This window comes from Pan troglodytes, chromosome 1, assembly GCF_028858775.2.
Source record: "Pan troglodytes isolate AG18354 chromosome 1, NHGRI_mPanTro3-v2.0_pri, whole genome shotgun sequence".
NCBI classification, from domain to species: domain Eukaryota; kingdom Metazoa; phylum Chordata; class Mammalia; order Primates; family Hominidae; genus Pan; species Pan troglodytes.
Window position 1 is genome coordinate 77,765,813 of NC_072398.2, and position 27,976 is coordinate 77,793,788.

Consider the following 27,976-nt stretch of genomic DNA (forward strand, 5'->3'; position numbering starts at 1 on the left):
GCTACAATTCAAGATGAGATTTGGGTGGGGACACAGCTAAACCATATCATAGATATTTATTTTAGAATAATCACTGAGGTAGCAGGGTAGAAGATGCATTGGAAAGGGTGGCAAGAAAGAGGGTACTGAAAAAAAAGAAGAAGATAATACAATAATTCAGATAGGAGATGACTGGGCCTGAATTTGGCTAATAGCAGTTATGATGGAGAGCAGAGGAGGGATGCACAAGATACTTGGAGACAGAATTAGCATGACTTGGTGCAACCCTTGTAACAATCAGGTTCATCCTCGCCAAAGACTTACCAGGTAAGGGGACATTCTGTCCTGTAGTTTATCTCTCACCAATTTCAAGAAAAGTGAAGATTTACAGATAAGTAGAAGAGAGGCAAGTAGGACAGGTGCCCCCCAGGCTTTTAAATAATGTGACATGGAGGCAGGCTTGGAGGAATCAGGGACAATTCGAGTTTTTAAAGGTTTCAGTGTTCTGTCCCACTGGGTCAGGATGGCATTTCTGGCTCCATCCCATTTTCCAGGGCCCACGAGGCGGTACTGATAAGGAGTACATGGTCCAAAGAAAACTTCCCAAGCTAGTCTGGGATCCTTGAGGAACAGAAGTGGGATGCTGGGCTTTGTGCCTATGCAGGCAGCGATATCATCCATGTAGGCAATGTAGTCGAATTTGTCTTTGCTGGTGTCTTTAAACACTCCCCTGAGAGGAAAAAAGAGGGAGGACCTTTCATTAATCACACCTGCCCTGCATTTCTCAAGTTATCAGACCCACCCATCCTCCCACCATTTTGTTACATTTTTTGGGGGAAATCAAACCATATTTGGGAATGTTTTTGTATGTTAGGAAGAAAGAAATTAAAGGAGTTTATCTACAGAGGGTATCTGTGAAGCTAATTAATTTTACTAGAGATGGTAAAAGGAGGCAATTAATTTTACTAGAGATGGAAGAAAAACTTTTTTTTTTTCCGTTAAGTTGTAGGAATTTATTTGAAATAACCTACAGTTGATTAAAAGGGAATTCATGATAAAAATAGAAGATACTTGAGGAAAGATGTGGGAAATGGACTCTGCACACACACTAAACTAACAATGCCTCTAAAACTAATGATTATAGCAAAAAAGTCTTCACATTAAAGTTCTGCTTTTTATGGTTTTTTTCCATTTTTTACACAATTACAAAAGAAAAAATAAAAGCCCTAAAATCTTAATTATTTTTCATTTTTTTGGACCAAATACTCATTTTCCTCTAAAGTTATTGACCTGTGGAACTTTTTATACAATAAAATCTTTCAAGTGAAAGATTAGGGCTAAAAATAAAAAGATGGATATCTTAAAGGGTACCGCGAATGCTCAGAACAAAGGATGATGGGAAAATGGTTTCAGTCACTGATTATTTCATTATCCTCAGACTCACTCGCCCTTCATCCCTCCCCAACCCCAATCTACATGATCTTTAAGATCAAGAAAATGGTTTAAATATTTTAAAATAATTAAAAAGAAATAAAAATTCACATTTAAAAAGGAACACTCAAGTCAGGAAATATTTTCCCATCATGCTTTTCTGTGAACAGGTGTCTGAACCAAAACACTGCCAAAGCCACGACTGCTTCAAGTTTAATGAAAATTGATCCCCATGACAATAGACAGTGACAACTCTAACAGGCGCACTGGGTTTTTTGTTCTACTTAATTTTAAATTCCTGAAATGGGGGAGAGGGGAGGGAGTTTAGGAATTTGTTTCTATTAAAATATAGAAGTTATTGCAAAACCCTAACTGTAAAAACACACCAATATAATCGGACTTTGCATACAGTAGCTAAGAGAATCCAAACATTTCAGTGAAACAGTGAATTTGCCTGGTAGAATGCTGACAAATTCCCACCCACTTGCCCTCTTGAAAATAAAAACAAAATTCAAAACAAATCATACAGCTAGAATTTTGATATCTGAAATATTTTTAAATAAGTTGTCTGTAGGACAACTGGCTCAGCTGTCCCTTATAATATCTCCAGGTTTATCTTTTCGCAAAGATGTTGGTTTGTTAAGACTTGCTGCCTCTCTCACCCAGGCACGAGGGCAAGCGAGGCTCAGTTTATCCATCTTTCCCAAACCATACTGTTCCTTTTCACAGAACCCTGCCTCTTGAGACTAGCTAAAACTCGTAGTCTTTATCAGCCGTGTCAATGGCCCAGGCAAACTTTTCTCGCTGGGTTTTGTTGTAAATCTTCTCAATTGGGACACCCCACTTCTTGCACCAAGGCACTGTGATCTTAGGGTCCAGATAATTGAGTTTGGAGGTTCCCAAGGCAATCTGTTTATTTTCCTCTCGGTCTGTGGCTTGAACTTCCAGCTTCATCAACTGTTCCTCCAGTCTCTGAACAGCCTTCTTCTTTGACTCTACTACCTTCTTCGTCTTTGCATCCTTCCTGACCTTGGCATCAGCCTTAGCACTTTTCAGGTCTCTCCGGGCATCTGCTAGCTGTTCCTTCTTGGCATCAATCTTAGTTTGCAAGTTCATCATAGACTTCTCAAAAGTTTTTGGTGGTGCTCTCTGATGGTTACAAAGAATTGCAACAGCTCGATTGGCACGGTTATAAGAAAGGATCTTCGCTGGGATGTTCTCATCCAGGGCTGTGAGTTCTTCTAGCTGCTGCTGTAGCGTGATGGAGGCATTGTATGTATGGAATACCTTGGCTGTCAAGCTCTCCATGAGATCCTGAAGATGCTTATTCAGAATACCAGTATTGAGTCTATCAAAAAGATCATCTTTGGGCTGCTTTTTCTTCATAAATAGTTGTAGGTTCTTAAAAACTCGAGAGAAACTTTAAATAATGTTTACAGTTCTTGGATTTGATGTGAGAACAACGTCTGATCAGTCCAAATAGAACAGCTGTTGAACGAATGAACATGACCAGAAAGCATCATATGTACCTAAATTTTTTTATTGGTGTGAATTGTGAGTTGAGAGGGCCATACTTGGTGTACGTGGACTGAACTTTCCACAGATATGAGCATATTATATATTAATATGAAGGCATTATTCATACCTATTTCTGTCAGTAAACTTACTTATTTACTTATTCCTGTCAGTAAACTTCCACGATGTTCTACTTTTCATGAAGTTTACTTATTTCTGTCAGTAAACTTTCATGATGTCCCAATGTCAATCATTCATTCATTCAGTGAATAAATAAATAAATGAACATTAAGTGTCTATCACATTCCAGGCACCATTGTAGGTGCTGGAGATCCAATAGTGAACAAAACAAAGTCCTTGCTGTCAAAAAGCCTATATTTTAATGGGGGAAATGAATACATTATTAAAAAACCCCAACTAAGTAGATATGTAATATATCAGATGGTAATAATGGGCACTCTGAGAAATAGAAAGGAGGGTAAGGGGAGAGGCAATGGTGAGTCAGGGTGGGTTGCTGTCACATATAGTGTTGTCAGAGAAGGCTTCTCTCTTATTAAGTGACATTTGAACAGAGTGAGCCTTTTAGGTGTCTGGTGGAACATTCCAGGCAGACAGAAGAGTGAGCATAAAGGTTCTGAGGGGGTTATGTTTGGTATGTTTGAGGAACAGGTAGAAGGCTGGAATGCCTAAAGCAGCATGGATGAGATGGAGAGCAGTAGGCAGTGAGGGCATATCAATATTTGGGTGTGCTGTGGGCCACAGAGGCTGTAGGGAGCCTCCTGGGAGTGAAAAGGAAGCAACTGGAGGTTTTTGAGTAGAAGGACAATGTGATGTGGCTCACTCTTGATGCTGTGACAAGCCTAGATTGTAGAACAGAGTGGAAGGAGGGAGACCAGGTAAGAGGTGGCAGCAAGTGTCCTGATGAGAGATGTTGGTGGTCTGGTCTGGGATGGTAGCAGTAGGGGCAGTGAGAAGTGTCTGAATTCTGGATTTATTTGGTAGGTAGGAGCTGACAATATTTGCCGATATGGGGTGTGAGAAAAAAAGAAGAGAAAAGGATTAATCCAAGGTTTTTGACTGAACTTGGTTTTGACCAACTGGAATGAGTAGCTATGAACTGAGATGGGGAAAAGTTTCAGATCAGCCCATTTACAGGGCAGATGGGGGGCGGAGGGGGTCAAGAGTTCATTTTTAGACATATTAAATTTAAGACGCCTATTAAATATCTAAAGTGGAGCTATCTAGAGGGAGTGGAATTAGGAGTCTGAAGTTCTGGAGAAAGATTTGAGTCAGAGACACAGTTTGGGAGCCCTGAGTATATGATGATATTTAAAGCCACAGGCCTGGATGAGGCCACCTGGGAGTGGGTGTAAATAGGAATGAGAAGAGGCCTGAGGACTAAGTTTGGAGCTCACTAAATTTTGGGAGTGAGGAAGAGGCGATACCAGCAAATACAGAGAAAGAGCAGCCTGAGAGGTAGGAAGAGAGTGAAGTCAGAATAGATTTCCTGGACTAAGTGAAGACAGGATTGCCACTGGTAGGGGGCCAGGCTGTGTGTTCCACTGAAAAGACCTGGTGTCCACAGATGACTTGTCTAAGGCCACGTCTGATTGGTGGCAGAGTTAGGACTAAAAACGTATCCTTCTGATTCCTAATGCGGAGTTATTTCCAACCTGCCATACTGCTTCTCTAGGAATGGCTTTTATACTCTGAATCCTTTTATTGTAACAGAATATACTGTAAGTTTTCCCTAGAGCAAGCTACATTTCATACCTTTTAATGAGCTGTTCCTTTTCAGTAGCCTCCATCATCAATTTTTGGGATGGAGGTATCTTACAGAGTCCTGTGGGAAAAATCACAAACAACACCAAAGTCACATACATGTGGCTTTTCCTTTATTTAAATTCTCCGCCCACTCATTTCTAGCCTCCCACTGCTCTAACTTCAGAGCACATGACAGTCAAAGCTCAGAATGGAATTGCAGCACAGAAAATAATTTTCTGGAGGTAAAATTCCCTGCCCAGCTCGCTTAACCAGGGTACTCTACTGCCAGAATTGTGAGGAGAGATGCCTCTATGGCCCAGCTGTCAGCCTGCGCCACACTCACCAGACACCTGCACCTGTGCCAGTTGGCCTGCCCTGTCTCTCTTCATCTGCTTTTGCTGTATAAATAATATAATTTATATTATATTGTATGTGTACCCTCCACATTGTACGTGTGTCTGTGTGTGTGTGTGTGTGTGTGTGTGTGCATGTTTGTGTTAAAGCTATTAGTTGGTTAGATGTAAACACTTAAAATGACCCCATTTTAGGCTGGTCATAGTGGCCCATGCCTATAATCCCAGCATGTTTGGAGGGCAAGGTAGGAGGACAGCTTAAGTCCAAGAGTTCAAGACCAGCCTGGCAACATAGCAAGATATTCTTTCTACAAAAAATAAAAATTTAGCCAGGTGTGGTGGCATGGGCTTATAGTTCCAGCTACTCAGGAGGCTGAGGTGGGAGAATCCCTTGAGCCCAGGAGATGGAGGCTGCAGTGAGCCATGATCATGCCACTGCACTCCAGCCTGGGCAATGGAGTGAGGACTGGTCTCTAAAAAAAACCCACTTTATAACCCTGTCTTAGAACATTTTTATTTTTGTTACACAAGGAGCCTCATGTGTGGAAGGGCCTGGCAGTTTCACAGTCAGTCTCACCCAGGCTCTGTCTGCTTTTGTTGTGAGGACCTGCTCATTCCCGATCTCCCATCTAGACAGTCTTAGCACTTGGACTCTGCTCTTCTTGTTTTTCTGAATTCTAAACCTCATTCTCCCTTAACAGCTTGCACGCTGATAATTCTCTGCAGTTGTCCAGCTTCCCCAGAGACTAAAATCCCAGTTTGTCTTCTGGGTTCCTAGAACGTCCATACTCCCTCTTATAAACTCTGTCCCCACCCCCTGCCCCTTCACTGTCCCTATCCACCTCAGGCCACTTGTGACCCTTGTTAGTCTGCCCTGTTTGCCATCCCATTCTGGCCAGTCCTGCCCTTGTCAGGTACCAAGTGCTGGCCCAGGGTGTGTGTTTACTTTCCACACGAGATAGGTCCAACTAAGCTCTGTGGACTGCTTTCCACTAGGGTCACCTTATCCTCTAAAAAACTAGCAAGATTTAATTGGTTGTTCCTAGATTGCTTTTTGGAAGTTCTCGGGAGAAGCGTGCCATTACTCCTATGGTGTGAGCTAAACGAGTTTTGTTTTGTCAGATTTATCATTCTAATAACCATTTTGGAGCTCACCATAAAATACTTTTTAAAACCAGGTAGTTAATTAAGTCTTCTGTGGTTTTAATGTAATTGGATAATGCTGTGAAAGCTCTTTAACTGACCTTAAAAAACAGAAATTTGTGGTAATTTACTGCAGGGTTGTAGAATTCTTTTCTGTAATGTAAATAAAATGAGATTTTCTAACTGCCTTCTTTCCTCTCCCCCCATTCAAATAACATTTTTTGTGTGTGCCAACTTAGGAGAACGTATGGTTTTAAGTGTGATTGATACCTATTATATTTCTACAGTTTGATAGAAGTCAACACTACTTAATACCATGTTGTATGCTATTTATAAGTTATTGGTGATTGTTTTTATTCATTAAGAACAGAATTCTTCTACAGCATAGATGATGGGCCCAATTGCTATGGCTGTTTATATTTAAAAACAGAAAACTGCAGTTCTTTAAAACTAAAATGCTTGCTAATCTAAAATTTGCCCTGCTTTAGAGAGGTATGATAGCAATAGCAATGGTCAGAGAAACCCTGTCACTTAATAAGCATTAGTTATATGTCAAGTACTGTGCTAATTGCTTTGCAGACATTATCCTTTTTACAAAATTCTTGTCATACAGGATTTATTATCCCCATTTTACAGATGAAGGGGCTGAGATTTAGAGGGGTTCTTGCAAAGCTAAAGAATTTTGAAGTTGGGATTGGACCTCGGCAGCTCTGACTCCAGCATCTATGCTTTTATTGCATAATTGACAGAAAGTAGTTTCCAGTGTCTAAAATATTTTTTATGGGTCTCTAATCTCAACTTCATTCATAGTGTATATTATTCCAATATCTTTCTTTGGAAGCAATATAAAATTATACTTCTAGTACTAAATGAAAAGATTTAGGAGTAAATAGATTAGACTAGGCTAGAATAGGATCATGAAGCCTTCAATAATTTCAGCTAACCTGACAAATTTGATTATATTCTGTTGTCCAAATTTATCTCATCCACAGAGCCAAAATCTCTTTTCCTATTCAGTCACATTAAGTGACACAGCACACCCTCATATTACAAACATACACAATTAATTGTACACTAATGTAAAAAATATTTTGTTACTTTAGTTCACATCTGTTTGATTTTAGCTAAATGGCAGGGCACCAATTTTAAGATCCAAAGAGAGGGCTTTCAGTAGAGTCATGGTACCTTTGAATACTCTTGTGACCCATCGTGCTTGGAGCTCTGTGCCTGATAAGATGGATCCTTTAAGGCCGATAAGGCCGATGATGGCTAATGTCGCTCTCTCTAGGTTTAAGGGAAAGACTTGCTTGTATAGAAATATCTTCTTTGTACAGAGGCTTTTAAGAGGTTCTTCAAAAAATGGAAAAGAAAATGTATATCCTGTAGTGAAGATCACAACATCAATGTTTTCTTCCACTGTCCCATCTTCAAAGACAGCAGAGGTTTCTGTAAATTCAATCACGCTGGTTTTCATAGTGATTGCCCCACAGAGGATACAGTTTGGCAGCTCATCATTCACAATGAATTTTGCTTTTTTCCTTTGACACACAGGAGAAAATTATTCACTGTAGTTATTTTTATGAGAAACTTCAGCAAATGATTTATTTAGCCAATTCAGGGAAATTACCTGCCAAGCTAAGGAAGAGAATTAACCAATGTCTAATTCAAAGTCATCTACTTGACTTAGTATGTTTATAACATGGTTTTGTGTTTCTGTTCTCAGTAGAAAGTATATGGAAAATGACTAAACCTACTCTTTCTTGCTTGGGGTTTAAAACTCTCTATCTCTTAGAACTAATTTCTGGAGCAATGCTTTTCTCAGAGTGTCAGCATAGAGGGTACAACAATCCATTTGATGATCAATTTTGGGTCTCAAATTACTTAGGCCTCTAGGGAATGACATTAGGCAGACAGGAAATTAGCAAGGAACTCTTTAAATAAAAATTTAATGCAAAAAATTAGCTGGGCATGGTGGCCTGCACCTGTAGTCCCAGCTATCTGGGAGGCTGAGGTAGGAGAATCACTTGAGCCCGGGGAGGGCAGAGGTGGCAGTGAGCCAAGATCACACCACTGCACTCCAGCTTGGGCAACAGAGTGAGACTCCATTAAAAAAAATTTATACTGATACATATTTTCAGTGTGACCATCATTCTACCTAATCACATCAAACATATTTTCTTTGTAAAATTTACATATCAAATCATCCTTTGCCAGTAGTTTTCCTCATAAGTTGAAAGACATCTCAAGGATAAAAACACAGACAAAAAAAGAAACAAAACAAAAAACAAAAAAAAGATATCTTACCAAAGAAAAATATTTGGGTCAAGTGTATAATAAAAATCATATTTAGTGACCTTACGTGCTTTTCAAAGGCTTTCTTTTACTTGCCAATATGCAACTCTATACAGATGTATATTAAAATATATCATTTTGGCTGAGTGGAGTGGCTCATTCCTATAATCCCAGCACTTTGGGAGGCCGAGGCAGGTAGATCACTTGAGACCAGGAGTTCAAAACCAGCCTGGCCAACATGGTAAAACACTGTCTCTACTAAAAATACAAAAATTAGCTGGGCGAGGTGGCCTGTGCCTGTAGTCCTAGCTACTTGGGAGGGTAAGGCAGAAGAATAGCTTGAGCCCAGGAGGCAGAGATTGCAGTGAATAGAAATCGGACCATTGAACTCCAGCCTGGGTGACGGGAGTAAAACCCTGTCTCAACAAGAACAAAAACAACATCAACAACACAAACTCCAACAACAACAACAACAACAACAAAAATATGTGATATTTGTAACAGCAGGAAATGGAAGTTTTCGTCTTATTTTCTTCCAGCCTCATGAATCACTACTTTTGCTACCAGAAAGAGAATACATATATTTTAAAAACTGCTGTGGTACCTGATGAACAGTGTTTTAGGGAAATGGATTTAGAGTAGAATAAACAAAGGCAATATTACAATTATTGAACATTTTGAATTCTGAATAAAATGTAATGAGAAATATTGATTTAATATTTTTTCTACTAAATAAAAAATGTAAGTACCCTTTGGTAATACTTAATCCATAATCCTCATGATTAAATCTCTTATTCAACTTCCTTTCTTGAATCCAGTTGAGAAAATGTGAAGGCAGAACTTGTGCAATAAAACTACAGCATCTTCTTGTAACCATCATATTATAAGGATAGCCCCAATCTGAAGAGCGCCCAAGAACCCAGGTACCAGTTCTAGTACTGAGAAGTACCTAAAAAGTAAAGTAAGGCAAGAAGGATAAATAAATGTTCATCATTTTGTAGTATTTTTCATCAGTGTGTTTCAAATGATCTTATTCCAGTCTGGTCTTTTAACAACAGAGGATTGGTGAATTTGTACATAGGTCTACATACGATTATCTGTTCCTATTGCTGTCATTGTTCTCAAAATCACTTTACTAGATCTGTATGTCTCTTAAATATTTTACTATGTTTATAGAATTACAAATATAGAAGTATAATATTTGTAGATACATGGAATTGATCTGGCAATTTTTTACATGTAAGCAAAATAGAACTTAAAGTGAAGGTATGGAAAAGCAATTTTACCTTATTTTTAAATAAAAATATATTCTTTCCAGATCTAATCATTTTCCTTTAATTTATGCTAAAGTGCAATAGATTTCTAATTTGTGAATCTGGGCTTAGACTTTCTAAAACCATTATGTATACTTGTTGTGCAAGAGTTGCTTTCATCTCAAAACAAGGTGCAGATATCACTTTTAGTAGAGAACTTAGAAACATTCAAGAAAATGACCTTTCTATTCTTACATAGGGATTTTACCAGAATGACAAAGGGAGGGTGTAAAAAAAAGATAATTGACCTGGGTGAAGCAATTTGCCTATATGGTCTTGTTTCTGAAGGAGCACTCCTGAAAAATGCTTAGAGGTCTGGCATCCACACAATTTTCCTAGACCCTTCTTGGAGATAGTTCAGTTCTGTAAAGCATGGCTTTTTAAATAGTTCAGAAAGAACCGTGAGTGGCTTTAAAGATTTTCAATGTTTTTTTTTTTTTTTGCCACTTACTCTGTGTCTGCATAATTTAGCAATTGGCCAATGTACTTCATAGTTTTGAATATCTCTTTCCAGCCATCATAACTGATGATGGGATTAGGGTCATTAATTCAGAGATGATGTACCTGAGCTGCCGTTCGACTGAGTTCCACAGCAATGTCTCCTCCAGTGTTCCCAAGACCAATCACCAAGACGCGCTTGCCCTGAAAGCCTTCTGGGATCTTGTACTCTTGACTATGCAGGATCTGACCTTTAAACTTATGAATTCCTGAGAGGAGTGAAGGATCAGAAAGTCTGAAATGTCTAAAGTTATAATTTCTCACTACGCAGGGATAGGGTCTGTGGAAAAAGGGAAGTCCCACAACTATGGCAGTCCTTTGCTTATGCTGCTTGTGGCAGGAAGTAGAAAAAGCATATAACCTCCCTCTCCCTGGGATGCTGTGAGCCCAGATGTGGATTTAGTACAAACTGCCTTGTTAAAAACAGGAAATCTTGAATTCCATATGAGTGTGCCCTTTTAAAGCAGTTGCTTCAGGAAATCAAACTCACAAATAATGAGACATTGTTTCTAGTTCATCTACATTAAGTATTATATCCAACTGTGGCTTCTCCCAGGACCATTACACTTGTATCTAAATACCTACTTGACATCTTCTTTTGGATACTGAATAAAGATCTTGAACAAACAAATAAAAACAGTAGGTTGTTGATGCATGTTACTTTGCCCAATAGATATATTCTATCAGAATGTGATTTGTATATATAATATGTTTACATATTAAATTTTGATTCAATTAAAATTCTCCACAGGGGAGATTCTGTGGTAAGTTCTTTCATAAATGAAGTAATTATTCTAGTGATTTAAGTTCATGTTACTTGTACTTTATGCTTTATTATTGATGTGTTATTATGCAGTATGCTTATTTGTGTTTTATTCTTATGTTATTTGCACTTGTTTCTGATTGATCTTTCATGAAGCTCCTAATACTCTGTCCATAGAAGCACAGCTATAATGATATTTACATATGTAAGGAAGACTACAAATATTTCTTCTTTTGATTCATTTTTGGTGATTATCTCCTTGGCAGACATAAAAGACTGATGTGGTTTGGCTGTGTCCCCACCCAAATCTTGAATTGTAGCTCCTATAATTCTCATGTGTCATGGGAGGGACCCAGTGGGAGGTAACTGAATCATGGGGGCAGGTCTTTCCCATGCTGTTCTCCTGATAGTGAATAAGTCTCACGAGATATGATGATTTTAGGAATGGGAGTTCCTCTGGGCATGCTCTCTCTCTTGCCTGCCACCCTGTAAGACGTGACTTTGCTCTTCCTTCACTTCTGCCAAGATTGTGAGGCCTCCTGAGCCATGTGGAACTGGGAGTCAATTAAACTTCTTTCCTTTATGAATTACCCAGTCTTGGGTGTGTTTTTATTAGCAGCATGAGAATAGACATGAACCATGGATGCACATAAACTAAGAATGGTAAGAATAGTGGAAACAGGGTGTTTACAGCAGCAGCAGCAACAATGGAAATTGTGGGAGGTGACAGAGGAAACAATTGTGATGAGGCCAGTGATGGCCAGAATCACAGATGAGATGAAGCATTGACAATCTGAAAGAGAAGCCCAGCAGTTTTGAGGACTAGACTGCCTCTCACTCCAAGGCTTCAAGTGCCTTTGAAAAGTGTCAATATACAAAGATTAAATTCTCTTCTAGAATATATTATTCTCCTCCTATTCAGTTATTGATTCATTCATTCACTTGGTAACATTTATTGAATAGCTACAACCTGCCTTGTTAAAAACATAAGAGATCTTATAGTGCATATCAGTGTTCTTTTTTAAAGCAGTTGCTTCAGGAAATCAAACTCACAAATAATAAGAAACATCTTATACACTACGCTGAACATCCTGGGCAAGAAGTAGATTGTATAACAAAATGTTTTAACAGGATTCTTTGCCTACTGAGGCCCCCAAAGCTGGACACTAAACAGTAGTTCCCGCAGTCCAAGTGAGATGCTAAACCAACTATGCTGAATTTGCAGAAACTGTGTGTGAGGCCAGTTTTGTGATCCTGACTTAGCCTCACACTCACTTTGACAGTCTAAAATGGTTGAGGTTGAAGTGGCTAGGAGTTGGAAATTGACAGGAATTGTGGCATTTTTTTCTGTCATGTTGACAGGGAGCCAGGTGTGAGGGGCTTCAAGGAGACCACTCTGAGCAAGACCTTCATGTTTGGGGTCTACAGAGCACAGCAACTGGTGCTTGTAAGGCCGTGACTGGGACTGCCTTTGAGGGATGGTGGCTGCACTGGCAGCATTTCTCCCACTGTTGACAATACAAGATCTATATTTCATGTGGACCAGAAGGCCCTGTGGAAGAGAGCCAGTCTGACACCAGCGTAAGGGAACTTTGCCCAAGGTGGCAATTTGAACACACGATGAGGCCCTAACAGATAGTCTGTGTGGCGATGACCTGGGGAGAACTGGGGGTTAGAGAGTTGTAGGTAGCCAGCCTGAGAGCATATAATCTGTAACAGAAGCTACAGTTGAGATATCCCCAGTAACAAAGCGTCTCTCTGAATCAGAACCTGGGACACCACCTGACAAAGCCAATTTTAAACACCCCCGAGATCAGAGAAAACTAGCCCAGGATTGGGGGCAGTCCAGAAAGAACTTTTCTTCTCTCTTCCCTCTTCTTGACCTTTCCCCAACTCCAATTCTGCAAAGGTCAGAAACTGCAGCTGATAGGTTTAGGGTTCAGAGGGAGAAGATGGCAGAGGAAGAAGGAAGTCAAGCACACTGTCTCTTCTTGACACTGCTGTCAGCTCATAGCAGGTGCCAGATGGTGGAGGGAGAAGCTTTTACATTACATACAGTTGCACATTTTGACTATTGCCTGAACAGGACATTTTAGTTATGAAAATGAGATTTTTTTTTGTTTTTGGGTGACTTACAATGATCAGAGGACATTTCATTATCTGAGAATAAGCAGAAAACTGCCTGAGATTTCATCCAGGGGCAACGGAAGGACAAGCCCCACAGATCAAGTCTGCAGGGATACTAAAGGAAAAAGTTGGCTAATAGTCGTATCTTATATAGCCTGTTCTTTCAACACTTTCAACACCACCCAAGGTACTATGCTAGGTCTAAGGTCTAAGGAATGTGAGGACAAAAGGCAGTTCCCACCCTCAAAGAACTTTTTTTTTTTTTTGAGACAGGGTCTTGCTCTGTCACCCAGGCTGGAGTGCAATGGCGTGATCTTGGCTCACTGCAACATCCGCCTCCCAGGTTCAAGTAATTCTCCTGCCTCAGCCTCCTGAGTAGCTGGGATTACAGGTGCGTGCCACCATGCCCGGATAAGTTTTGTATTTTTAGTAGAGACAGTGTTTCGCATGTTGTCCAGGCTGGTCTCAAACTCCTGGCCTCAAGTGATCTGCCCGCGTCAGCCTCCCAAAGTGCTGGGATTATAGGTGTGAGCCACCGCGCCTGACCCATATCCTCAAAGAATTTGTCCTCTAGGCCGGGTGCGGTGGCTCACGCCTGTAATTCCAGCACTTTAGGAGGCCAAGGTGGGTGGATTGCCTGAGGTCAGGAGTTCGAGACCAGCCTGGCCAACATGGCGAAACCTCGTCTCTATTAAAAGTACAAAAAAATTATCTGGGTGTGGTGGTGGGCACCTGTAATCCCAGCTACTCAGGAGGCTGAGACAGGAGAATTGCTTGAACCTGGGAGGTGGAGGTCGCAGCAAGCTGAGATCATGCCATCGAACTCCAGCCTGGGGAACAAGAGCAAAACTCTGTCTCAAAATAAATAAATAAATAAATAAATAAATAAATAAATAAAGACTTTGTCCTCTAATGGGGATGTAAGTAAGTAAACAGAAAATAGCTAACAATTATTTAGCCCTTGCTATGCTAGTCCCAGGCTTCTAAGAACTTTATACGTATTAACAAATTTACTTATTTACTGAGAAAGAATTTAGCTCTGTTACCCAGGCTGGAGTGCAGTGGCACCATCAGAGCTTACTGTAACTGCCTCCCAGGCTCAAGTGATCCTCCCGCCTCAGCCACCCGAGTAGCTGGGACTACATGTACATGCCACCATGCCTGGCTAATTTTTTGTATTTTTAGTGGAGACAGGGTTTCACCATATTGCCCAGGCTGTTCTCGAACTCTTGAGTTTAAAAGATCTGCCTGCCTCGGCCTCCCAAAGTGCTGGGATTATAGGCATGAGCCACCACACCTGGTCTGTATTAACGAATTTAAACCTCACAGCACCCCCATAGAGTGGACCATAGTATTATTCAATTTTGTCAAAGCTGAGATTGAGACAAAAAAAAAATCCCTGGGCAAATGGCTTAACCTCCCTGTTTGTTTTTGTTTTGCACTGCTGAGATTGCAGTGCAAAAAAACAAAAACCAACCAAACAAACAAACAAACAGGGAGGTTAAGCAACTTGCCCAGGACCATACAGTAAATAGCAGAGCCTGTATGGGAACTCAAGATGTCTGACTCTGGAGCTCAGCTGTCAGGTATGATACTATACTCCCTCCCAGAAGAGAAGGCATTAAGATGGGTCCAGTGGGACGTCCAGCCTGGACTGAGCCAGTGAAGGCATTTGAAGGGGATTTTCTTAAATTAAGAATTTGTTAAAGGATGATTAGAAATTGGAAAAGGGGAGCACGAAGAAGTTTCCAAGAAGTGGGAACAGAATATGCATCAAACGCATTAGAGAGTGGGACTTTCAGCCACTTATGAGGTTTTCCTGGAGGGAATTTACTGGAGGGCTCAACTTTGCTCATGGATTTTATATCTTTCATATTGCCTCACACAATGACTTGCAAATGACAGATTCTCCGTAATTACATATTGAAGAAGAAAAAATAGAGAATGTGTAGATAGTTCTGAGTCAATGATTATGTCAATGCAGTGCCAAAAAGTAAAAAAGAAATATATTTGATAAATTAAAACTACTAATTCAGGAAAACAGCAGAAGTCAATTTATATTGGAAAGAAAAGAAACTTTATCTGAGGAATGCAAGTCCCCTTTAAGTTATCACGCGCAGAGAGGCATTGAAATCTAACAGCAGTCACATGTCACTCCCCATGATAAGTTAAATAATTGCCTCTTGAAGACACTTGCTATTTGGGCTCTAGACTTACTGACATTAAGTAGCCATAAATTACCCTGACAATGCTATATGCTGGATGTCATAACTCATAGCCTATAGTTAAACAATGTACAGCCAATGACTAATCAATGCTATTTCTATAAATTAATGAGAGTTCCTGTCAAACAACTTTGTATCTGTGCACTCCTTGTTCCCTGTTCCCTTCAGAAACTTGCTTGTAACAAAGGCTGAACAGAGCACTTCCCAAAGCAACTTGGAAATGTTTCCCAAGCAGCTATCCTCAAGGTAACTCTTTAAAATTGTATTTTGACTCAAGTAAATTCTTTGAAATCACATTTTGTGCCTCAGCTTCTTCCATTAGGTTGACAATATAGATTTTTAAAAAGGGTATGCATGTGTTGCAATGTCAACTTTCAAACAGTTGTGGCGACATGTTATAGACAAAGCTTGTGATTTCTATGGATTTTTTTCAATAGTGTAGAAATAATCCTGGTACTTTCTATGCAGAGAACAGTTCATGTTCCCAAGTAAAACATTCATTTCAACAGGGGTCCTACAGCTATTTGTGAAAGATATTGTGGTGGTTAGTTAAAAGCAGAAACGGAATCTTAAAAAGTTATAGTTCTGTAATCTCAGTATTTGGAAGGCCAAAGCAGGTGGATCCCTTGAGCCCAGGAGTTTGAAACCAGACTGGGCAACATGGCAAGACACCGTCTCTGCAAAAAATACAAAAATGAGCCAGGTGTGGTGACACACACCTGTAGTCCCAACTATTCTGGAGGCTGAGGCAGGAAGATTGCTTCAGCCCAGGAGGTTGAGGCTGCAGTGAGCCTAGATGGCACCACTGCACTCCAGCTCAGGCAACAGAGTGAGATCCTGTCTCAAAAAAAAAAAAAAAAAAAAGGATAGTCTGTGTGGAACTGAATTTAGTGTGGAATAAAGGGTAAACAATCCCAAACTTGAAGAGAATAAATTCCGAAAGCATCCATGTCAATAGTTTGGCACTTACAGCACATTTTCCTATAGAAAATGTCATAAGAGGTGTTTTTATATTCCTTTAGTACTGTACAGTTGTGTGTTTAGCCCCCAGATCAACAGCAAGCCTGAAGCCAACCACTTATAATATTGTTTCCTTGCAAAATTATGTATTGAATTTTCACTTCATTCCTTTTTGAATAGGATATTTTGTCAATTTGTGATTACATTTATAAGATGTGTTTTCCTTCATTTTGCCAACGTTTGCATGTTTTATTCTTCAAGGTTTTCCTTCCTTAAAAGTTCTTTTAATTCCTTGAAGATACTTCAAAAACTCACCTATTCAATTGCCTTTAGGGCCACTAATATGTAACAAAAGAGTAGCTTTATTACATTTTAGTAATCCTCAATTGATTAATTTTATTTCCCTCAACTGAATTTGAATAGCTTTTGGCTTTTCAAATAATCAGTTTTGACCTCAAAATGATGGCAATTTGACAGTCATGAGTATATTAAAAAGAATATGTTGTCACAGTGAAAAGCATTTCCAAATGGAAGTTTCTAAAACTCCTTTCTATGGATAGCCCTGGTTTAAGAGTTGTATGATTATTTATTTATTTGTTCATTTATTTTTGAGACAGAGTCTCACTCTGTGGCCCAGGCTGAAGTTCAGTGATGTGATCTTTGCTCACTGCAACCGCCACTCCCCCAGGTTCAAGCAATTCTTGTGCCTCAGCCTGCTGAGTAGCTGGGATTACAGGCATGAGCCATCATGCCCAGATAATTTTTGTATTTTTAGTAAAGACAGGGTTTCAGCATGATGCCCAGGCTGGTCTCCTACTCCTGGCCTCAAGTGATCTCCTGCCTTGGCCTCCCAAAGAACTGGGATTACAGGTATGAACCGCTATGCCCAGCCAAAGAATTGTATGATTATTATGTTGACTGTTTTGAAGGGTGACTATATTGCTTTTTTTCCCCTTTTAAAGTTTTATTTGTCCAAGAGCCTCCAACTCTAGAGAAGGTTGAATATATTGCTTTACATGTTTAATTTCTGGTTTGTTTTTTTAAAAAAAAATCATATACTCTCACTTCCTGTAAGTTCTATTACAGGCCAGTCCTGATTCAAATTACCTGTAATTTAATCCCTAAAATCAAAGCCTGTTCTTTTTCATGACAGATCTGATTGTTTTGAACCTTATGTGATCACTGAATTTGAATTAGACACACATTAGAAAGCTTAAGCAATAACAATAATATTTATATTAATAAATAAATAAGACCTGACACCTACATAGTGCGTTATACAACTTTTAAAGTAATTTTGCACATATTATTTTTGAGAATGAATATAAAGCCATCTATAATCATGGGGCGGTATTTCCAACTGCAAATCAATAAGTTTACTTCTAGAAGAACCCGGAAGCATAGGCATGGTCTCAGGTAGAAATGACTCACCAGGAAAGGCTTCCAAAGGTAAATGGGGATTCAGGAAATGTCCAGTGCAAACCATAACAGCATCAAAGACAGCTCTATTTTGCTTGCCCTCTGTCTCTGTGACAACATCCCACTGACCAGTTTCGGAGAAGTCTGGACGCTTCGTTATGCTGCACACAGTGGTCTAAAAGTGAAAGACAAACACTCACTTCTCACTAACACCCTTGGACCTCATGCAATGACTGGTGTGGTAACCATGTCTGTTACTTTTAGTAGGCCAAGTCCCATGACAGGAGGTCTATTAATATTGATTTATCATCTTCCTAGAGAAGTTAAGTAACTTATGCAAACTCACAAAGGTGGCAATATAGACTTTAACTCAAGACATTTGAATCTTTCAGTGGAAGGAAGAAACAATCACGTTTTATTCCTGGTGAGAAAGAGATGAGTTACAATGCCTAATGTTTTGGGAAATTTAGGAGAATTAGTTTTGCCTTATTGTAATTTCTGTGGTTCAGACATCTAGATTTTTTTTCCCCAATGGGCTTCATGGACAAAATTCTTTTTTTCTCTCTTAAAAAAAGTCAAAATTTCATCCTGAATGAGAGTTTGGCATTTAGAGGAGGAATCAGCAAATTCAGTATTTTATTTTATTTTTGAGATGGAGTCTCACTCTGTGGCCCAGGCTAGAGTGCAGTGGCATGATCTTGGCTCACTGCAACCTCTGCCTCCCAGGTTCAAGCAATTCTCATGCTTCAGCCTCCTGAGAAGCTGGAATCACAGGTGTGCACCACCACACCCAGCTAATTTTTGTATTTTTAGTAGAGGTGGAATTTCACCATGTTGGCCAGACTGGTCTCAAACTCCTGACCTCAAGTGATCTGCCCGCCTCAGCCTTCCAAAGTATTGCGATTACAGGTGTGAGCCACTGCACCCGTCCCCAATTCAGTATTTTAACGATTTATTCGAGTAAAACTTGAGCAGCAGCAGAAGTGAGGAGTCCTTATTATCTTCCTATTTATTTGGAGATAAAATCAATAAAAAGTTTACTTTAAACATCCAATTTTCATTAGATTGCTGAATAGGCCAGCCCCCATCTATTCATCTTCCATAACCCAAAGTATCTTACCTTAAACTGAATGTATTTCAGGAGGTCAAAGTGCTCAGCAAATTCTTGGAGATAGTCCCAAAATTTTTCATGGTTCATGAAATTAGGATAATCTTCGTGGAAAGGGAAGTCACTGTAACATGACATTTCCTTACAGACATTTGTCACTAATGACTTATAGACCCTGGTCATCCCATCTTTGGAAGATTCCTGTGGTGAAGGCATAGTTAGCTTGTTGGGATAATGGAGATAGGAGGAAGAGAACAGAGATCATGGTGGCTCATGCTAGCCTCACTGAGGGTGGGTTATAGCAATTAATGTTCCATTTGTAATTTTATTTACTTTGATTGATTGATTGATTGATTGATTGATTTAGATGGAGTCTCACTCTATCACCCAGGCTAGAGTGCAGTGGTGCGATTTTGACTCACTGCAAACTCTGCCTCCCAGGTTCAAGCAATTCTCATGCCTCAGCCTCCCACATAGTTTGGATTACATGTGTGTGCCACCATGCCTGGCTAATTTTTTTATTTTTAGTAGAGATGGGATTTCACCATGTTGGCCAGGCTGGTGTCTAACTCCTGGCGTCAAGTGATCCACCCGCCTTGGCCTCTTAAAGTGCCTGGATTACAGGCATGAGCCACTGCACCCAGCCACTATTTGTAATTTTAAAGAGTTCCAGGAAACCCAGCATTAGGTCTCTAAGCTATAATTATCAGAAATCATTGGTGGGATTGTATAATTAAAATCAATATATTTTTCAAACCACAAAGAAGCTAACCAAATTAAATAGGGCTCTCCAAGACTAACATTGTCCTTAAACAATTCCATGAATGCAGGGCTTATTTTCTGTCTTGTTTATCTTTTCCTTCTTTCATTGGCATGGCTACTCCCTCCACTCATGCCCTGGACATGTTCCTTTTTGCCTTTCCTCAGGGAATACCTTACTAATTTTTCTCATTATTGTCTCCATATATTCCCAATCTACCTTCCTTTATTGGCTCCTTCTCATCAGCACAAAATACTCTAATTTTAAAAACAAAACAAAACATCCTCTCAACCTATGTCCCCTTCAGCCCTGTCTCTCTCCATCCTATCTCAATCTTCATAGAAGAATCATTTACTGTAGCCTCTGTTTTTTCATGAAGTCCTCAACTTATCTTGATTCAATCTCCATCACTCAAAAACAAAACAACAAAACAAATAGGTCTATATTAAAGACACCAATGAACTTCTTGTGGCTGAAGCTAATCTCTGTTTCTCCCTTAAGCCTCTTTCTTAGCTGTCACTTTCTCTTAAGAAGTCATCCATGACCCAACAGCGCTGCATAAGGTAGCTGATGCGGCCCTGCTGCATCCTGTACTTCTACCACGAACTTGATGACACTGTGTTGTAATTCCCTATTTACTGTTTCTGTTTCCCACCGGACTACAAGGAGGGCAGAGTCCCTGTCTACCTTGTTTATCATTGTGTCCTGGCAGAAGGACATGATAAGTACTTGTTGAATGAGTGAAAATTAATATTATGATAACATTTTTGAAAAAAAAATAGTACAGCTGGCCCTCTGTATCTGTAGGTTCTAGATCCATGGATTCAATCAACCAAGGATGGAAAATATTTGGGAAAAATAAAGGATGCTTCCATATGTATTGAACGTGTACATATTTCTTTCCTCGTGATTATTCCCTAAACATTACAGTGTAACAGCTATTTATATGGCATTTATATTGTATTAGGCATTATAAGTAATCTAGAGAACATTTAAAATATTCAGGAGGATGTGTGTAGGCTACATGCAAATATTATGCCATTTTCTATTAGGAACTTGAGCATTTGTGAATTTTGGTATCCACAGCAAAACCAAAGGGATACCTAAACCCCCACAGACACCAAGAGACAACTGTATATATATGACTGAGAGAAATTACATTGAAATGTTAATAGTACTAATTTGTGAGTATTGTTACTTACTTAATTTATATTTTTCTTTTTTTTCCCTATTTGTTTACCTCAAGATTGTTTTCTAAACTTAATCTGTATTACTTTAGAATAGAAGAAGTAAACCAAACCAACTGTGGGGTCAAATAGCAGAAGCTACATAAACCAGACCCAATATTTTCCTTCCACATTAACATTTGGTGGCTTGATGAGGTTAACAATATACCAATTTAATTTTTCTCCTAGTATACTATAATCCTAGGGTTATGGTTACTCCTGCTTATATGTAGTTGCTTATTCTGTTTTATTCATCATCCATCAGAGATCTATTAATAGCAAACAACATGTCTTCTATGAAGGCTTCTCTCTCATGCCTGTTGAACGAATGCCACTCTTCTTTTCCCCTATAGCATTTAGTACTTGGGCCTTCCTAGCTTCCATCTTATTTTTTTGTTTTTGTTTTTCATTTTATTTTTTGTAGAGATAGGGTCTCACTATGCCGCTCATGCTGGTCCTGAGCTCCTGGCCTCAAGTGATCCTCCCACCTCAGCCTCCCAAAGTGCTGGGATTACAGGCATAAACCTTCTGATACCTCCTTATACTTCACCGCTGGGGCAGATCCCTCAGTCCCTACTGGATACCCTGCTACTTCCAGTAACCAGCACCAATCCTGACCAGAGGCAGGTGGTATTTAACCACTTCCATCCCCACTGTCTGATGCTCAAGTCACCTAACAGGTGGCCTGGACCTCAGTGTAGCCTCCGAGGCTAAATATTCCACTTCAAAGAAGGATTGGTTAGTGCCTGAGTTCTTTGTATTCTGAAAATGTGACAGGGAACCCTCCCCCTCCCACAAGGCCTTCCAAGATCTGGGGCCATGCCTCACTCTTGCCAGTTCTGTTCCTAAAGACCTGAACGATGTCTGGGGGTTGTGGTTCCACTCCCTGTTGCCAACTTCCATTCTCCCTAGAGTGTAATCTGTTTTATGTTCACCAATGCTATTCAGTTTGCCTGATGTTACACTCTGCTGCTTTGTCTTAGAATGTCCATGGTCCAGAAATCATCATAAATGTCCAATACTATGCTTATTTATCAGAGTTAACTCTTTTTTCCTCTCTCTTCCAACTGTCCCTGACCCGAGTCTGCGCATTCTCAAGATTCCTCACCAATCAGACTGCATCCTGCCTAATGTTTAACACTGCATTATGCACTTGTTTGTGCTGTTGCAGTAAGCCACTCCCTTACTTGATCACCAAGGCAGGCTAAAGCCACCATGTCTGAGCAGAGACAAAGCAAATGGCCAGATCATGACTGATAGAGATGAACCACGTACAGTAAACTTCCATAATCCCCCAATGTCATCACTTCTCTCAAAGCAGGTGGGCTCCAGGTCCTCATCCACACAGCATTTGATGGAGGAGAGGCCACTCACACCAGCTCCAATCACTGCAACTTTCTTGGCCATGGTATGCTCTGTTAGAGGAAAGTCAAGCAGAACTTCTTTATTTAATAAGTTTGGAAGGGAGCCCTTGTCAAAAGACTCAACTTTTATAGTGCTATATATGCCTTTTTTTCATCTTTGAGTGGGGACAGAATCACATGCTGCTTAAAAATCCAGGCTCTGAAATCAGATTGTTTTGGTTTAAGTCTTGGCTTCACTACTTATTAACTGTGTGATCTTGGGCTAACTATCCTGTCTAGGACTCAGTTTTCTCACCTGTAAAATGTGAATGGTAATAATAGTGATACCAACAGGAGGCAAGGAAATACTGAGTAGGAGAGAGCAGTTCCCTGGCAAAGGCCCCACCCTCAAGCCTGGAAACCTACAGCCCTAAATGAGAACAGGCATTCCTGTTTTTGCACCCCAATGTTGCCTTTTCCAAGACCACTCTGGCCCACCATGCCCTATCCCATGCCCATATAAACCCCAAGCTCCAGTGGCAGAGCAGAGCAGTGTGGCAGAGAAGGAGAGAAGAGAAGGAGTGTTTGAATATCAAGAGGAGTTCAGCTGGGGATGGTTGGAAAGATCGGCCCAGGATGGCCAAACTCCAGGGGAAGATCATCTTCCCACTCCATCCCCTTTCCAGCTCCCCAGCAAGCCCACTGAGATCCACCTCCACCACTCAATAAAATACCCACATTCACCATCCTTCAAGTCCATGTGACCTGATTCTTCCTGGACTTTGGACAAGGACCTGGGTACCAAAAGGGCAGGTGTAAAAGACTGTCGCCTGAATCTCCACTGAACTAGTAATACTTAGCTGTCTGTAAATAGCAACTGCTAAAAGAGCATTAATTTTATGACACCTCTAGATCCTACTGTGGGGCCAGAGCCTAAAAGCACTAGCCCTGGCTCCTGCACCTGCCTGTCTGCATGCTTCCCTTCCCATAAGGGGTCTGAACATGCAAACAAGCCACACCCCTGTAGCAAGTTCTGCGAGGGCTCAGGGAACTCTTCCGTTTTAATAGTAATAATAATAATGACTTTAAAGGGTTGTTATGAAGATTAAATGACTGATAAATGTTGGAATGGTTTTAGAAGTATGCCTGCTACATAGTAAGTGCTCAACTAAATTTAGCTATTACCGGTTGAGCAGCCCAAACCCCCAAATCCAAAATTTGAAATACTCCAAAATCCAAAACTTTTTGAATACTGACATGGAATTCAAAAGAAATGCTCACTAGAGTATTTCAGATTTTAGATTTGGGATGTTCAACCAGTAAGTATAATGAAAATATTCCAAAATCTGAAAAGACTTGAAATGTGAAACATTTATTTTTTATTTATTTTAATTTTTTTTAATAGAAATGGGGTCTCACCATATTGCCCAGGCTGTTCTTGAACTCCTGGGCTCAGGTGATCCTCCTGCCTTGGCCTCCCAAAGTGCTAGTATTACAGGAGTGAGCCACCATGTTCATCCTAGTGAAACATTTCTCATCCCAACTATTATTATCATTATTATTATTATTATTTTGAGACAGTCTTGGTCTGTCACCCAGGCTGGAGTGCAGTGGCACAATCTCAGCTCACTGCAACCTCCACTTCCTAGGTTCAAGTGATTCTTATGCCTCAGCCTCCCAAGTAGCTGGGATTACAGGTGCCTGTCACCACGCCCAGCTAATTTTTGTATTTTTTAGTACACATGGGGTTTCACCATGTTGGCCAGGCTGGTCTCGAACTCCTGACCTCAAGTGATCTGCCGGCCTCAGCCTCCCAAAGTGCTGGGATTACAGACGTAAGCCACCGTGCCCGGCCTGGTCCCAAGTATTTTGGATAAGGAGTACTCAATCTGTGGTATTACTATTAGAGAGTGTAGACAGTACCTTGACCCTGTTGGGATGCTAGAATTTGTCAGTATTAAAGGGGCTCTTTGCTATCACTTTGCCTCTGAATCCTAGGAATTTCAGTCAGTAGAAATGTTGGTTTTGATTCAAAGCATTTAGAGTCCTAAAGAATAGCTGGTCACGGTCATGCCTTGCCATAAAACAAGCATATTACATGGGTTGAGGGGAGGTTCTTAGCTTGCAGAGGCAAGACTGACCATAATAGAAAATAAAGTCCCCAAGGAACGTCATAAGGGATATTCTGGAGCCCACGACGATGTCAGCTAGAAATGGGGATGCTCATGCTTGTCAGCGGGAACTGGAGGAAGTATACACATACACACACATGGGGATATAGGACCAGTTTTTACCAGTTTTTCTGGATTTTATCATTTCTGCACATTTCATATTGCTTTTGCCTCAATCAAATGGGCTGAGTTAATTCTAGTAAATCAAGTTTATGTCACACTGAGGCCCTTAATATGTCATGTAGACTTAGTTGCAAGTGCTGCTTTTCCCTGCAACCCACTTGGCCAACTCAGAAGACACATAAACGATAGTTGAGACCTCAAAGTATTCCATTGTTTTATGAAATATATATAACTCATTTCACTTTGCCTTGGAAGATACAGCATTTTTTGAGGAAAGATCTAGCTGTATAACCCCTGTGTGATTTTTGTAGTCTCATGTCACTTATCACAGTGGTATTTGCCTTGGGGAAACAAGAGAGCATATATTTTTTGAGCTATTAGGACCAGTAAATGGGAAATTAGCATAATCATTTGAAACAACTTAAGACTACACTGCTATTAAGAGGCAGAGTTTGCACTGAGTATGGATTTCAGGATCTGAAACCAAGATGTGAACATGCTGTTGGTCTGAGAGCCTGAGGTATCCTGTGGTTCCCGTCACTAAGCCTCTTCCTTCATCTTTGCTCAGGTTTGCTGCTGCACCTTTGGGATGGGCTTGGAGTTTTTCTCTATGGCTCTGTAGCTTGTCTCTTAATCAGATCAGAAGCCCCAGGCACAAAATATAAGATAATTTACTGACTGGAGGGAGTAAAGAAAGACTCCTGAGTCCTCCAGGAACCCTTAGACTTACCTGACCCTAAGGCAGATTCATGAACTTGCAATGAGGATCAGAAGGATTTCCTAGGGCTGCCAATTTCTGAATGTATTTGCTGCCTTGCCTTTGTAAGGCTGAGATTGCCATACCTGGCTTCATTATGTATTACAAAATGCATCATTTTTCCTCTTAGACTTTTTATTTGGGAGCCCCTATTTAGTTGAGAGAGCTATATGGAATGCAATGAAAATGGATTTTGGAGGCAGCAGAGTTGGGTTTGAACTTTCTCTGCTACCAACTAGCCATATGACCCTGAGCAACCGACTGAAGCAACCTTAGATATATTATTTGTAAAATAATAAAAAATCTCTATGTTGAAGGATTGTTTGCATTTTAAAAAACTTGATATTACTTACACAAAAAAGTGCCTTGCACAAAATATTTACTCAGTGTTCATTCTCTACCTCCCTACTTGTCTCCTGTCTTCCTTCTCTTCTCCTTGGAAAAGACAGTTCATACAGATAAAATGTATCAACAAGTTTGGAAAGGAGTAGGCAGACATACCTGTGTTTTCCTTTGAGTTGAGAAGTAGGAGGTTTAGACAGCTTCTAATCAGAAACAAATGGCCTCCACCAATAAGAATACTTGAATTTCCAGGCCACTAGGTAGAGGCCCGGGGCTGGCAGGTCTTTGCTGTGATCTATCTCTGCAATAATAACGTAAAAAGAAATGACTGCTAACTGAATTGCCAAAGTGAAAAATATACTGATGTGAATAGACTGGAAGCAAATTAATTCATTCAACAAATATGCCCTGGGTACCTCTAAGTGCAGGTCCTAAGCTAAGTGTGGGGCCCTGAACATAATGAAGACCCTGCAACTAAGAAATAGTAGTAAAGTCTTAGAATTTAAAAAAGACCGTGACTGCTCTTAAGATGTTGTATAGGGAGAGGCTGACACTACCTTGTGCTAAGTCCTATGGTAGCAGCATGCTCTGGGCATGAATGCTTGCACTCTCCTGGCCTGTTTATTATCCCTGTCTAGAGACCTAGTTAGTGACACAGAGTGGGCTGTGGGGTTAAAAAGGTGCTGAGCAAAAGCACTTTAAGGACTGACTTAGAGACTCTACAGGCAGTAGAAACAAATTGGGAATTAGCACCTTTTAAAATTAATTCGTATTTACAGACTATAAATTTCTGAATGGGAGCAACCTTTTTAAATTTTGCCTTGAGTCAGTAGAGGAAGGTAGTGAGTGAACTGGAAATTGAGAGATCTGAGTTCTAGTTCTGCTTCTGCCTCTAAGCAGCCTGTAACCCTGGACACAATTCTCAATTTCTCTGAGCCAGTGCTTCCACATTTGTAAAACAGAGGGTTCAAGTGGCTTTCTCTTTGTTTCCTTCAAGCTTGAAAGGACTGTTCTTATGTCTGAAAACCAAGTAATTGGTGCAAAAAAAAAAAAAAAGATATGAATTCAAAGGTAGGCGAGAATACTGCAGGCTTGAAGGATTGGGAGAACGTGTGTGCAAACTCTGCAAACTATAAAGTGGACTTCGTAAGGTACTTGGTTGCTCAAAGGTGCTTATATTTATTTATTTATTTATTTATTTGAGTTGGAGTCTCACTCTGTCTTCCAGGCTGGAATGCAGTGGCACAATTTCGGCTCACTGCAACTCCACCTCCTGGGTTCAAGTGATTCTCCTGCCTCAGCCTCCTGAGTAGCTGAGACTACAGGCAGGCGGCACCACGCCTGGCTAATTTTTGTATTTTTAGTAGAGACGGGGTTTCACCATGTTGGTCAGGCTGGTCTCAAACTCCTGATCTCAAGTGGTCTGCCCTCCTCGGCTTTCCAAAGTACTGGGATTACAGGCGTGAGCCACCGTGCCAGCCATAGATTGCTTATATTTAGTCCTTGGCAGAAAGGAGCCCTGACCTATTGAACTAGACCTTTGTACAACGGGAAAACCCCACCCTATACCTGACTGACCAGCAAATGTAGGAATCCTTTATGAGACATGGAGAGACTTGGGTGATTTGCAAATCATGTAATCAATTATGATTTCTTTGAATTTGAAATTTGATCATTTTATGTTTCTTATCATCATCCTACCATGCTCTTGCTTTGTTACAGTATTTTTTCCCCACACCATCTATGGGGTATTTGTTTCCCAATGGCTGGCATTTCCATCGCATTCATAAGATGAAATCAGAGGTCACTGGGGTCACTGAAAGTCTCATGATTCTGTTTATCTCACTGACACTTTCCTTTTGGATGGTTCTGTCCACAACATAACTTTGTTTCCCTACAACTTCCCTTTGCTTCCTGACTCTCTCCTTAATTCTCTTGCTTTAGCCCTAGTCAAGAGACCCCAAAAGAAGATAATCACATTCATTCTTAAGGAACACACTCCAAGAAAAACATTCATCTTTTGTGAAAGCAGTTTCTGGATCATTTCCCCATTAAAAAAAAAAAAATCCAGGACACTTACCTTGGTTAGCATAGAGCAGATTCTTTGACTTAAATTATTTCTCAAAGTCAAGGAAAGTGTTTGTCTTTTTTTTTTTAAAAAGCTCAAAACCCAAATTCTTTTTTCTGAAAGAAAAATAAATGGAAAGATGACTTTTGTAAAAGTGCCCTCAGTTTAAAACAAAAGCCATTCGTCTTTTCTGTTATGCTAGTGACAGCAGAAAGTATACGGACTAAGGAAAAAAAGTTGTGTAAGAGGCAAGCGTGATACTTCCGTGATCTTAAGGGAGGGCGGAATGGTGAGTT

The 27,976-nt window shown here is 40.2% G+C and overlaps 2 protein-coding genes across 2 annotated transcripts; both read right to left on the reverse strand.

Annotated features, from left to right (window-relative positions):
* Positions 1-37: 37 nt before the first annotated feature.
* On the reverse strand, positions 38-27,976 carry FMO4 (flavin containing dimethylaniline monoxygenase 4). Its single transcript, XM_513038.6, has 10 exons — positions 27,693-27,976; positions 25,772-25,913; positions 22,152-22,291; positions 18,903-19,091; positions 17,795-17,957; positions 10,355-10,497; positions 9,227-9,426; positions 7,371-7,723; positions 4,699-4,768; positions 38-709 (listed from the first exon to the last, which is right to left on the reverse strand). Exons 3-10 carry the CDS (start codon positions 22,281-22,283, stop codon positions 283-285), a joined length of 1,677 nt encoding a protein of 558 aa, XP_513038.4. The 5' UTR covers positions 22,284-22,291; positions 25,772-25,913; positions 27,693-27,976; the 3' UTR covers positions 38-282.
* On the reverse strand, positions 796-3,368 carry LOC100615361 (DNA topoisomerase 1-like). The gene has a single exon (XM_054655792.2). The coding sequence runs from the start codon at positions 2,794-2,796 to the stop codon at positions 2,161-2,163; it is 636 nt and encodes a 211-aa protein (XP_054511767.1). The 5' UTR covers positions 2,797-3,368; the 3' UTR covers positions 796-2,160.